This window comes from Cicer arietinum, chromosome 4, assembly GCF_000331145.2.
Source record: "Cicer arietinum cultivar CDC Frontier isolate Library 1 chromosome 4, Cicar.CDCFrontier_v2.0, whole genome shotgun sequence".
Lineage (NCBI taxonomy): Eukaryota > Viridiplantae > Streptophyta > Magnoliopsida > Fabales > Fabaceae > Cicer > Cicer arietinum.
The window spans coordinates 44922967-44937856 of NC_021163.2; the positions used below are offsets into that span (position 1 = coordinate 44922967).

Here is a 14890-nt window from a genome sequence, read left to right on the forward strand (position 1 = left end):
GCTCTTCCAAGTTTTCAATCCATCACGATACTCTAATTTTTGCATATGCCGCCTTTTTAGGTTTTCAATCTACCGACCTTGTTTTTCAATCATTTTTTTTCAAGCATAATATTTTTTTACTGCATCTGAATTTATTGGAAGTGGAAATTCCCCTCCATCCATTTCTGCAAGTATTAGAGCTCCCCTAGAGAAAGTTTTTTCACAACATATGGTCCCTCGTAATTCGGGGTCCATTTTCCACAAAAATCCTTTTTATGGGCAATATTTTCGTTAACACTAAGTCCCCCCCTTGAAACTCTCGAGGATAAACTTTTTTCTCGTATGCTTTTTTAAGTCTTTTATATAGCTGGCCATGACACAGGACTATCATTCTTTTTTCTTCAATGAGATTCAATTGGTCAAATTGTGATTGAACTCACTCTGCCTCTTCCAATTTTGTTTCCATCAAGACTTTGATCGAGGGAATTTCAACTTAAATGAGAAGTACCGCTTCCATTCCATACACCAATGAGAAAGAAGTTGCCCATATTGAGGTGCGAACAAAGGTTCCATAGCCATGTAATGCAAAGGGAAGCATTTCATGCCAATCCTTATATGTTTTCACCATCCTTTGTATATGATTTTCTTGACATTCTTATTTGCTGCTTCTACCGCCCCATTCATTTTTGGACGATATGGAGAAGAATTATGATGCTGAATTTTGAAACTATCACACAACTCTTTCATCATTTTGTTATTCAGATTAGTCGTGTTATCATTGATTATCTTATTTGGCAAGCCATATCGACAAATCAATTCTCTTTTGTTGAATCTGACAACCACACCTCTCATCACATTGGCATAAGAAGCGGCTTCAACTCATTTTGTGAATAATCAATAGCTACTAGGATAAACTGGTGCCCATTTGAAGCTTTCGGCTCGATGAGTCCATTGACATCTATCCCCCACATTGAAAATGGCCATGGTGATGTTAAAATATTCAAAGATTTGACATTCATGTCATTTCTTTACGTAACGAAAGCAATCAGACTCCATGGTCAACCAATAGTAGCCAACCCTTAAGATTTTTCTTGCCATTGCGTGCCCATTTGCATGAGTTCCAAAAGAACCTTCGTGAAAATTTAGAATGATTTTCTCAGCTTCCGCTTTATCCACAAATCAAATGAGAACCATATCATGTTTTCTCTTATAAAGCACATCACCATTTAAGAAGAAATTCATTGACAACCTCCTTAAAACCCTTTTGCCATTCTCTGAAATACCCAACGGATATTCCTTCACTACAAAAAAAAAATTATTTGCGACAGTTGCAAAGGAGACCTACGGCGGTTATAACCGCCTCAAAAAGATGTTTGCGACGGTTCTGCAACTGTCGTAAATTCGTGCGTCACGAGGCCAGTTTGCGACGGTTCCTAACCGCCTCTAAATACAGTTTGCGACAGTTAGAACCGTCGCTAAAAAAAAACTCAAATTTAATTATTTTCTGAACAGTTGCGGCAGTTATCAACTGTCGCTATATTTTTTGAGGCAGTTTGAACCGTCGCAAACCTAATAATTTAAAATAAAAAAAATATGTTACAATTTTTTCCTATTTTCAATCAATTAAAATAAAAAATATTCACAAATACCATCCACATAATTTAAATACATAATTAATAACTATTGTACCTAAATCCAATTTATATAATTTTTTAAAAAGAAACAACACCAATTCATACATTGAAGTTAACTAAAATTATAAATAAAGTAGTTTAAATATTCAAAACATTAGTAGAGTGACTAAAAATACAAAACAACTCCATCGAACTTAGAAGTTCATCCAAATATCTAATTAGTCCCTAATGATGTTGTTCCACGATCTTCAGGTTGGTGGCTGGACTCAAACGAACGTCTACCATCTATTGGCGATTTTATGTCCATTGCCTAAAGAAAAAAACAAATATATATTAACCTCAACGAATATTGATAAATATTGTCAAATACTAATTAACTAAATTTCTCATATAGCTATAAGAAATCTTTACACAATTGATATTTTTAATGAAGGACAAACAGTTATCACAAGATTTTTTAAATAGGTTTGCTATGAAAACAATTTTACCTGTTTGTCTCTAGAATTTTGCATTTGCAACAAGAAATCAATTTTCTCCTTCAACATATCAACTTCAGAATCCCTTTTCTTAAGCCTATCAATTTTAGCTTGCAAGCTTGCATTTTCTCCATCTTTTCATTAGCTTCAGAGGAAGACATTGATCTTACAGAGTGAGAAGTAGATGTAGTAATTTGTAACGGTGTTATTCCAAGTCCCATACAACGAACATATCCAGGATGTTCTTTTCCAAACACATTAACAAATGCTTCATTTGGAGAAGGAGTCTTCCCAATTTCAGCTTGCAATTGTTCCTGCGCAAACATATAAAGCAAACTAAATTCCTCTCTGTAACAAAAATGTCTAACTTTGCAACTCACTATTACCAAACAAATAAGTAATTTTATAGCTTTGCAACTCACTATTACCAAAACTAACAGTTGCATATTTGATTTATAAGGTGGTCAATAACAAATAGTTACAATTACATAACACTTCTATTATTTACACTTACATATTTTTCCTTGGCTTCGTCATTGACAAATGACCCATCAGACTTTTTATGACAAATTGAATACATTTCACCCCTACTGTATTTTCGACCATCTCTCAGTTCGTACAAGTAAACACATGTAATAAGTACATGTTCAATTAAGTATGCAATCAATAATAGATTGAGTGAATCATACCAACTCATCCTTCTTCCTTGCAAGCGTCTTAGAGCCTAATGTATGATGGATCGTTAGCTTTTCTCTATTTGCATCATTTTTATCAGCCTTCTCCTGCAACGATAACAAATGACATCAAAAAAACTAAACAGTAGAAAACAAATGACAATGCAACAAAAGAATAGTTACCATTGTATCTGTCTTACGTCTGTATTGGACAAAAATAGTCCAATGGTTTTCATTAATAGGACGTGGATAATTTGGTAGATTTTCCTTCAAAGAAAGATCCCACTTATAAAACTTCGTAAACAACCTACATCGTGCATCTCACCATTTCTTTCCAAGGCTCGTAAGGATATATTTTTTGTTGTCTTCATCATCAACAACAAATTTTGACTAGCATAATCATAAAATAAAAAACAAAGTTAGTTTTCAATAAAAAACAATAAAGAATATTCAGTTGTTTATCATTGATAGCTGTATTTTATCCTTAAAAATTTTATTTTTTTCTTGTCGATGGAACTAGTTTCCAATTGTCGTACATTATAGGAAAATCCTTAAACTTCCTTGCAATATGTCCCGCCTCATCTAACACATTTGATACCCTTAAGTGTGTCTTTGAAATATGTCCTGCCTCATCTAACACATAAGTCAATGAAATATGTCATATCGCAATCATATAAAACAGTTAAATTTTATAAATATAATTAGACATTAGATAACATACTAATAACTTCTACATACCAAAATGTAGAAGTCCTTTTTTGAGAAATTTTTGGCTCACCTTCTACCACATCTTCAGAGTGAGAGGATGTCTCTTGGAAAGGTGTTGCTTCTGTTGCTTGCATTGCTCTTGGTGTTGTCACCCGAGAAGGTGTTGCTTCTGTCGCTTGCACAGTAGTTGGTGTTTTTGTCACCGGAGAAAGATGTGGTTCTATCATTTGCACAGCTAGCGATGTTGTCGCTTGAGAAGGTGGTGCTTGAGAAGGTGGTGGATTTGTCGGTTGCACTGCAGTTGGTGGTGTTGTCATCGGAGATGGTAGTGGTTCTATCGCTCGAAATGTTGGTTGTAAACCATGTCTCTGCAGGTGCTTCATTTTGGTTACTTCAAGATCTCCTGGTAGTATAAGCTTGACCGACCCTTCGTGAAACGCTACAATCATTTATTATCAATGTAAATAAATAAAAATCAACATATAATACAAATAAGAAATATTTTGTAATTTTAGTATTTTTAGTTATTACTAACCGGTGAGGTTTTTGAAATGGTAGAAGAAGATTTGTGAAGGGATTGAGAGAGATGAGTTAGATTGAGAGCCTCCATCCTTTTTTTATTCTCTTCCATTGTTGTGCGTCGAATATTCTCATATGATGATTCCATTTTGTTCACAAGATTGAGACCCCAAACACACTTGCGCTACAAACATTAATGACAACCAAGTTAGACTAATGCAAATAGCTAAACAAATAGGATTTTCAAAGATGTCAATCATAATTATGACTAACACAAAAATGAACCCTGACAAAAATGAGCACATCAAACACAACACAACAGTAAATGAAAGTAGTAAAAAAATAGCATAGATTGAAGAGTACCATGTCATAAACAACAAAGAAGAATTATTAATAATCATAAATTCATGGCATGATTGTTGTCATCAAAATCATCATTAAAAGTTGAAGTTTCAGGATCATCATCTGTAGTCATTCTTGCCAATTGTATATGGGTGGTTTCTTTAGAAGAAATTTGATCCAAATTTTGAGATGGGTATGGTTCAATGGGTGCCATAATTTCATCATCTCCACCCATGTCATACAAGTCATGTGGCTTTAAATGAATATGTATGCTCCATCCTTGTTCCTTTTCATCATCCACAAAATAAACCATTTGAGCTTCTGACGCTTTAATGTATGGCTCATCATCTTCATGCTCTCTAGTATGTATTAGGCTGGCAAAATTTATAGAGGTAAAATCCAATTTATCTGTCTTAATGCCTCTTGGATTTGTGGTATTCGCCCATTTGCATTTAAACATGGGCACTTTGAAACCATCATAGGAAAGCTCAATGATATCTATCAATATTCCATAGTAAGGAACCCCTCCAAATCTCATTTTGGCATCACTATTGCTTGAGTAACTTCGTGTTCTGAACATGCCAAAAACTCCACTATTTTGAGTTTTTAATAAATTGTCTTGTGCCAATGTTCGAAATTTGAATCCATTGAGATTAAATGCAAGGAACCTTCTAACTTTATCAGAAGGACCTTGAGCAAGACTAACAAGAATTTTTTTATCTGATCCACTAATGTTGTCGAGATTGTTGTAAATCTGAACATCATAAAATATATAGTTAGTCACATTCTTATTAAAAATCAAAGTAACTCAATAACCAATTTTGTAATGAACACTAACACGATTGCGAAACCAATAAGGAAACTCTCTATGAACCTTCTTGTCTACCTCAGAAGCACTCCTTGCACCACTCCTCATTTGGCTTCGAATAATACTTCTATATTGCCTATTTGGTTATTTCAAATTACACGTGAGTCAGTTTGTATCTCATTAATAGACTCATCATCTACACGAACAAGTTGATTCCATCTAGTCTCAATGTTTTCTATATACCTTGAACAAAACGTAAGAATCTCTTGTACAAGGTATCCTTATGCAATAGACCCTTCTAGTCATGCTTTATTATGTACATACCATTTAAGTAGTCCTAAATACCTATTATTGAACCACAATAATATTATTTAGAACAAAATTGTCAACTACTAATTATTGAAGGAGCAAGAACACGCATATTTTACCTTTCAACAGGATACATCCATCAATAATGAACAGGACCCCCAAGTTTAACTTCTTCAACAAGGTGAACAACCAAGTGAACCATAACAGTGAAGAATGAGGGAGGAAATATCATTTCCATGTGGCATAAAGTGAGGACAACCTGATTTTGCAATTTTTCCAAATCATCAACATTCAATACTTTACTGCATAATTGTCTAAAGAATGAGCAAAACTCAATCATTATAGCTGAAACATCATCAGGTAATGTTGTTTGAATGGCTAACGGTAGAAGTTGTTCCATCAATATGTGACAATCATGACTCTTCAACATTCCATTGAACATAAGATTTTCCATGTCAATGCATCTAGAAATGTTGCTTGAATAACCATCAGGCACAGTGATATTCTTTAAAGTTGTTAAAAATCTCTTCTTACCTTTAGTAGTCAGAGTAAAGACGGCTGGAGAAATTCTTCCATTTTCATTGGGCCAAAGGTCAGGTCTTATGCCCATAGCTTTAAGGTCTTTTCTTGCATTAAGATGATTTTACTTTTTGTGCTATCATTTAGCAAAGTAAATATGATATTATCGCACACATTTTTCTCAATATGCATCATGTCAAGATTGTGGCGCATAAGATTTTCCTTCCAATATGGAAGTTCAAAGAATATGCTTTTCTTTTTCCATTGTTGATTGACACCTTGTGTAGGTCGTCCACCATGTATTCTTTTTCCTGACCTTTCTTTATTTGGCTTTCTACCAAATATGACACCAATGTTTTGAACCTGTTCAAGAATTTGAAGCCCATGTAACATTTTAGGTGGACCACACATATCTTGTTGACCATCAAAGCGAACATTGTTCAATCTAAATCTATGTCTCTGATCAAGAAAACAACGATGACTCATAAAACACCATTTTCTGCTATGAGGAAGAACACGAGGAGTAGATTCAATGTTACACATTGGGCAAGCAAGTCCAGTGTAAGTGTTCCACCCAGAAAGTGTACTCAGCCTCGGAAAATCACTAACTGTCCAAATCAAAGTTGCATGTAATGTGAACATCTCTTTTTTAAAAGAATCGTATGTATCGACACCTGTTGTCCATAATGTAAGACCCATAATTTTAAAGTACACTTTATGTATTTTATATATTTTGGATTTTGGCTCGAAGGTTTTTTTAGCCAAAGTTAATAATATTTTGGAGTTTATAGGATCAAAAAGTTATTTTGACACCATTTAGAATTACTCGTCGATAAATAAATTTAAATTAAGTGCGGTAAATCCTTTACGGAGAATTTAATGCGTTACGAGTGAAATGGTAATTTAACAAATATCTAGATATTTTGAGATATTTGTTAAGTTATATTTAATATATATATATATATATATATGTTTGCTTGGAGAGAATAGAAAGAAAGGAAATTAGAAGGAAGGAAAAGGAAAAGAAAAGGTTATATAAAGGAAAGAAGGAAATAGAAAGGAAGGAAAAACAAAGAAAGGAAAAAGGAAGGAAAGAAAATTCGAATTTTCCATCTTCTTCCTCTGATCAACCGTGACCCATTTTCCCTCCTTCTCCCGTTTTCATTTTCGTCACTTTCTTTTCTTCAAAACTAGTGACCCAAGGTTGGGTGAGTGCTAGAACAAAGATTTCGCAACTCCACTTTTCCTCTTTGATTCGAAAACGAAGAAAAACAGTATTTGAGATTCAAACGCAAACCCCTCCGTTTCTTCTAGATCCAAGCTTCATTTCGTGAAGTGATAGAAGGGAAGGTTGCTCACCTCCGTGCTACGGTGCTAGTGGACCAATTTTGGAGGCGACGTTGCGAGCGAATATTTTACCGGTTTTACTCGCGGTACCGGAAACCCACGTTAAAGCTAACGTTAAGGAAAGGGCTCCTTCCAAACTTTTAGTTTGCATCTAGGGCCTTATCTGTGGTTGTGTGGAAACGAATTGTGTTAGGATTGGAGTATTGTTTTGGGAAAAATGATTTTACCTCATGTATGTAAGATTTTGAATAAATGAAATTTATTATGTTGATTTGTGTTCATCGTATTTGGCATGTTCATACTTGATGTTTGTTGATTGATGTGTTTTGGTGTGTATTATGAATTGAATGTGAGAATTTGTTTGAGTTTGTTTTGTGTGGAATTTCAAAAACCATTAAGTTAAATGAGTATTAAGAATGGGGAATCTCTTAATGTCTTGTTTACTTAATGTGTGTTTGTTTGTGAAAAATCGTTTAAGTTAACTGGGCGTTAAGAATGGGGAATCTCTTAATGTCTCGGTTACTTAATATTTTGTTTTGAAAATCGTTTAAGTTAACTGGACGTTAAGAATGGGGAATCTCTTAATGTCTCGGTTACTTAATATTTTGTTTTGAAAATCGTTTAAGTTAACTGGACGTTAAGAATGGGGAATCTCTTAATGTCTCGGTTACTTAATATTTTGTTTTGAAAATCGTTTAAGTTAACTGGACGTTAAGAATGGGGAATCTCTTAATGTCTCGGTTACTTAATATTTTGTTTTGAAAATCGTTTAAGTTAACTGGACGTTAAGAATGGGGAATCTCTTAATGTCTCGGTTACTTAATATTTTGTTTTGAAAATCGTTTAAGTTAACTGGACGTTAAGAATGGGGAATCTCTTAATGTCTCGGTTACTTAATATTTTGTTTTGAAAATCGTTTAAGTTAACTGGACGTTAAGAATGGGGAATCTCTTAATGTCTCGGTTACTTAATATTTTGTTTTGAAAATCGTTTAAGTTAACTGGACGTTAAGAATGGGGAATCTCTTAATGTCTCGGTTACTTAATATTTTGTTTTGAAAATCGTTTAAATTAACTGGGCGTTAAGAATGGGGAATCTCTTAATGTCTCGGTACTTAATATTTTGTTTTGAAAATTGTTAAGTCAATTGGGCGTTATGAATGGGGAATCTCTTAATGTCTCGGTTACTTAATATTTTGTTTTGAAAATCGTTTAAGTTAACTGGACGTTAAGGAGGGGGAATCTCTTAATGTCTCGGTACTTAATATTTTGTTTTGAAAACCCTTTAAGTTAACTGGACGTTAAGGAGGGGGAATCTCTTAATGTCTCGGTACTTAATATTTTGTTTTGAAAACCCTTTAAGTTAACTGGACGTTAAGGAGGGGGAATCTCTTAATGTCTCGGTACTTAATATTTTGTTTTGAAAACCCTTTAAGTTAACTGGACGTTAAGGAGGGGGAATCTCTTAATGTCTCGGTACTTAATATTTTGTTTTGAAAACCCTTTAAGTTAACTGGACGTTAAGGAGGGGGAATCTCTTAATGTCTCGGTACTTAATATTTTGTTTTGAAAACCCTTTAAGTTAACTGGACGTTAAGGAGGGGGAATCTCTTAATGTTTCGTTTACTTATGTGTGTTTCGGTAAATCGTGCTGACCCGGGATAGGTGGAACCTCGGTAAACAGTACTGACCCGTGATAGGTGGTACGTTTACGACTTACGTTCTTGAGGGAATTGTGTTTGTCCGTGAGAGACTGCAGAGGGGTTTGTCCGCGAGAGACTACACCCTGGTTTAAGTTAGATGAGAATTAAGAATGGGGAATCTCTTAATGTCTTGTTTACTTATGTGTATTTTGGTAAATCGTGCTGACCCGGGATAGGTGGCACCTTGGTAAACGGTACGGGTCCGTGATAGGCAGTACGTTTACGATTTACGTTTGGTAAGTTGTGCTGACCCGGGATAGGTGGAACCTCGGTAAACAGTACTGACCCGTGATAGGTGGTACGTTTACGACTTACGTTCTTGAGGGAATTGTCTTTGTCCGTGAGAGACTGCACAGGTGTTTGTTCGTGAGAGACTACACCCTGTTAAATTGTGAATTGTTGGTTCATTTTGTCTGTGTAGTATTGTGTTATAAGGGTTAAGTGTTATGTTTTGGAATTTGGTGATAATATGTTGGATTACAATACCATTTTGAAACCCATGATGTTGTATTAATTGTGTTATAAATGTTAAGTGTTATGTTTTGGAATTTGGTGATAACATGTTTGCTTGCAATACCATTTCGAAACCCATGATGCTGTAGTAATTGCGTTATCAGTGCTAAGTGTTAGGATTTGGGATTATGTATGAATGTGATTGAGTTAGTTTATGAATTTTTGAAAGGATACACAGGGAAATCGATTTCCCAATCGATTGGATAGGGTAACAAGGACTTGGCTAAAGTAACAAAATCGATTGGCCAATCGATTTTGTAATCAGTTTTTCAAAATCATTTAAGAAATCGATTTGGCAATCGATTGGCCCTTAAGTCAGGGGCTCAGCTATCCTGTCAATCGATTGAATCAAGCCAGAGTTCAAAATTTCACTAAAAACCTTCAGGAAATCGATTTGGAAATCGATTGGTATTAAGTCAGGGGCTCAGTTATCCTGTCAATCGATTCCCCAATCAATTGAATTAAGCCCAGGGTTCAGTTTTCACTAAAATCCTTCATCCAAATCGATTGCCCAATCGATTGGCCCAATTAAAATTCTTATTCTGAGTTAGATAACAAATTGCTCATTGATTCATCAATGTCTTGGTTAGTTATGTATTACTTAAGGGATTGAGAACTTTATTTTGACTTCATTTTTACTTGGCAAGCATTATATGATCTTTTTGCATATGGAAAATCCTGTTAAGGTGCATGCTTAGTTGAAAAGTTATTTTGAGCATTTAAAAACTTAAATGTTATGTGTTAACTGTTATTTTCGGTTGGTGACCTTTACAATTATTGTGGAAATCTGAGCTTTGCCCTTAGATGAGAGTCAGGACGACCCTACCGGTTCGTACCCTACGGACGGGAATGGAGATGGGAACGCTTGACTGCAGCTACGTTAGGAGGATCTCACGGGGCGCGTGGAGATCACTCAGGGTGTTTAGTTGTTTTGTAAAATGATCAGACTAGGTTGTCACAGAGGGAACAGATGTCTTTCTTTGGGGTTGCGTTTATTTTTAAACTAGAAGACTGTACTACTTTTGTTATGTATATCTTTTGAATTCATGGATTGAGAATTTTTCCGCTGCTCGTAAATTCTGTTGACTTATTTGTCGTTGTATTACGACTTAAATATTTATCCAAATGTGTGTTACCTTATTTATTTCCCGGTTTTATTTTAATTCCTTTTGAAAAAAAAATACACTCACGCTTTGAAAAACGAGGTGTTACACATAACTCCTTTAAGTCTTTTACTAGAGATTGTAAGTAGACATCAATATCATTTCCTGACATATTTTTACCGGGAATTATCATTGACATTATAATATGTGTATGTTTCATGCACACCCATGGAGGAGTGTTGTATGGAATGAGAATAACTGGCCAAATACTATAATTTGTACTCATCATACCAAAAGAATTAAAACCATCACTAGCTAATGCGAGACGCACATTTCGCGGGTCTGATGCAAACCAAGTGTGTGTCAAGTCAAAATGTTTCCAAGCTCCAGAATCTCTAGGATGCCACAACATTCCATCATTCTTACTATCAATTGCATGCCATCTCATATCCTCGGCCGACTTTGAGGACAAAAATAATATTTGTAACCGTGGTTTTAATGGAAAATAACAAAGAACTTTTGCTGGAACTTTCTTTCGATCATTGCCATCACCAGACACTCCAACTGCACCAACTTTTGCTTTTGATTTCGATTTGGAAGTGTTACAAATTTTGCAGGTCTCCCTTTCTTCATCTTCCTTATTACTCCAATAAAGCATACAGTTATTCGGACAAACAGGGATTTTTTCATAATTTAAACCAAGCTTGGTGATTGTTTTCTTGGCTTTATAGAATGAATTTGGAATATTTGCAAATTCAAATGCATCTTTTAATAACTTTAAAACCATTGTCGTGGCTTTATCAATCATTCCACATAAACATTTGATGTGATACAACTTTACCAAAAAAGATAGTCTTGAATATTTAACACACCCTTCATACAAAGGTTTTTCTCCTTCTCTACTTTATTCATAGTACTTTTTGGCCTCTTCATACCTTTGATGACTTGCATTTTTCTCCTTCTCTGCATTTGATTCAATGGGTACTTCATTTGCATGATCTTCGACTACAAAAGCATCGTTAATCATGTTCTGCATATGATCATCAACGACAACCGTGTCTTGAACTATATTAGAAATACTAATAGGTATGATAGTACTAGTTTCTCCTATGGACTCCCCGTGATGTACCCAAAGGGTTTATCCTTTTGGAAATGGTTTGCACTTTAGTGATCATACATTACACTTCTACTCTACGGTTTTTTGAAACCACAACGTTTACAAGGGCATATTATTTTGCCATTTTCTAATTCATCTCAAAAGGAAAAATTAATAAATTCCTTTATCCCTTGATCATATTCATCCGATGTATGTGGCTTCTTAATCCATGATTTATCCATTGCTTCAAAGAGGATTAACATATGTTATTTTGACACACAAAGAACATAATTCAACTTAGGACAAAAAAAAGATTGACCTTAAACATAATAGATTCACTAGGCATAAAGGAACAAAACATAACAACCTCATACTCATAGAAAATAGTACTCGATAACCATTCAAAATATAGAACAAGACCAGGTATATAGTACTCGACAAACATTCAAAATATGCATAAATTGAAATTTTTTACTCTATCTCTGTAAACAATAAAATATTAAATATTACAATTCCATATTTAAAGGATAACATTAATAATTCAATTAATTTTTGTCATGAAATCAGACTTAAACAGAAAGAAAAAAAGGATAACATTAGTAGTAACATTATAATATAATATTGTATAAACTATAAATGAAATAAAAGGTGCTTAATGCATGACACTTTATAGATATAAATACAAATGAGAAAATACACATGATGATTTTGAACTAATAAGCATGTTTACTGCATGAGATATAGAAAAATAATAATAAAGATTTATCTAGTTCTGCACATACGTGACTACTACTTTAAATTAAAGGCTTAAAAATATAGAGAAAAACCTTACACCAAATCAAACCCAAAATAAGAACCAGCTTCAATGCACATAACAACACATCTATGTATCCATTGACACTGTATCAATACCTTTGATCAACATAACATACAAAGAACCAACTTCAATGCACATAACATACAAAGAATCATTTTGAAAGACAAAAAATGTGCCCAATTAATATATCATTTTTCCCACTAGCTTATAGAGTTGCAACATTATTTTGAGCCATTTGATTTTACTTATTTCAAAAATAAGGTTCGAAAGAACACTTGTAAACAAATTTTCTGCATTTTTTCTAGTATTATTTTATGAAACTCATCAAGATTTTAGAAAAATTTGATCACCTGTAACATTGTATGTAAATGAATACTAGTCAAGAAAAAGGCCAAAAAGTTATAAGTTCAATGAAATTGTCAATATGAATAAGTGATCACACTTGATAAACTCAGTTACAACACATTATTTCCCCTTCTAGTACCAACACCCATAACATCCTTAACATGTTATGAAATTTAAAGATGACAATGACATTCCCCTTCAATTAGTTCAAAAATCTCAAAGAACAAAGTTCAATCTAAATGGTTAACAAGTCAAAAATTAATCATGGAATCGCCATATCACTACTGCAACTATTCCTAAATATTATAATAAGTCTTAAATTCAGATTTATAAATTCTATATCATTCAAATTCAGGTTTCAAATCTTATATCATAAGTTTTATCATAAGTTGTTGTCTATTATCATAAATTATTTCATACAATCTCACTAGTGTTTTGTTTATGGCAGATTGGCAATATATAAGCCAGTCAAAATAGCTCATAATCTTAAAACAAGATGTTAAACCCAAAAGGAAAAACTCAGGTACAACACATTATTTCCCCTTCTTTCAAATTCATATTCTCCTAGGAATGTTATTTTTCTTCCAGCGTTAGTGAAAAGACAAAACAAAATATCAAAAGAAAAATGAATTATGAAGAATCGAACTGAATAAAAAAAATGAAAGAGAACATAAAATTACCATTAAAACATATTTTCTATTAGTCTAACATACATTAAGGACAGAAGAGAGAGAGAGAGAGAGAGAGAGAGAGAGAGAGAGAGAGAGAGAGAGAGAGAGAGAGAGAGAGAGAGAGAGAGAACTGTTAATTATGCATTGAACTTTTAATTTAGCATTAGACGAGCTAACAAAATCACCCAAACATATCATTTTAGCAAAGTATGCACAAATAAAGAATTTTTCAATCCATATATATATACAATAAAAAAAAATTGTGAGGTTTAAAAACAACAAGAATTGTTAGGACCTGCTCCAGATTCTACAAAAATTAAGTTCATTACTTACACATAGCTACAAGTTAGGGAGGGCAAAGATATTTATGTAACTTAGTAAGCAACAACATTTATGGTTGAATATGTTTCATTGAATCACTAGTTAGGGAGCTGATTAACTCCAATGAAGGATTATGCAAAATTTATGTTAATAGGTAGGAGTATTGCTCTAACTTAAATGGGTTTTTACAAATAATTTGTCCTATCAGCTTTTACATAATAAAATTATCTTACCTATTGTGTTATGTTGCACCATCGATGGAGAAGTGTTGTGCTGCACCGTCACCAGAGAGAGGCCGAAAGCAGCACCGTCACCGGAGAGGGGCACAAAGAAGCACATTCACCGGAGAGAGGTAGGAAGCAGCGCCGTCATCGGAGAGAGCCAGGATGCAATGTTATTCAACCTGGAAACTAATTCAATCAACAAACCAATCATCAACAAACCAATCTAAAAACTAGTTTTAAATGCAAACAAACCAACTTCTTTACTTCAAACAAACCAATCTAGAAACAAACCAATTGTAACTAGTTTTAAATGCAAACAAATCAATCTGTAAACTAGTTTTAAATGCAAACAAATCAATCTGGAATTTATTTTTAAATGCAAACAAACCAATCTCAAACAAACCAATCATTAACATATTTTATTTACTTCAGTTTATCCAAAATATGTTTAACAAACCAACTTAACCTATATTTTTTCCTAAAGTCTAAACTTTCAACTACCCCAAAAACATTAAAACAATTGAAAAACTCCCTAAACAAAAGGAACCCTTAAAAACTTACCAATTTCAATTCCAACAACAAACAACAAGCACACATATGATTATTACAATCCAAACCATTATAACACAAAGAAAGGGTTATTAGTTTTCGTCAAAGATCAAAGTGAGAAACGGTGCCATCGTCAGAGTTATTAGTTCTTGTTTTGTTTTTTCAGCAATTTGAGAAATTGATAGATTGAGAGATTATCTTTTCAAGAGCTAATTTTGTTTGTTTTCAATATGA

At 33.7% G+C, this 14890-nt stretch overlaps 1 protein-coding gene across 1 annotated transcript; it reads right to left on the minus strand.

Moving 5' to 3' along the window:
* Positions 1 to 5588: 5588 nt before the first annotated feature.
* LOC101515751 (uncharacterized) lies at positions 5589 to 11420 on the minus strand. Its single transcript, XM_004515139.1, has 3 exons — positions 10721 to 11420; positions 6141 to 6642; positions 5589 to 6075 (listed from the first exon to the last, which is right to left on the minus strand). The coding sequence occupies exons 1-3, from the start codon at positions 11418 to 11420 to the stop codon at positions 5589 to 5591; spliced, it is 1689 nt and encodes a 562-aa protein (XP_004515196.1).
* Between the last annotated feature and the right edge of the window lie 3470 nt (positions 11421 to 14890).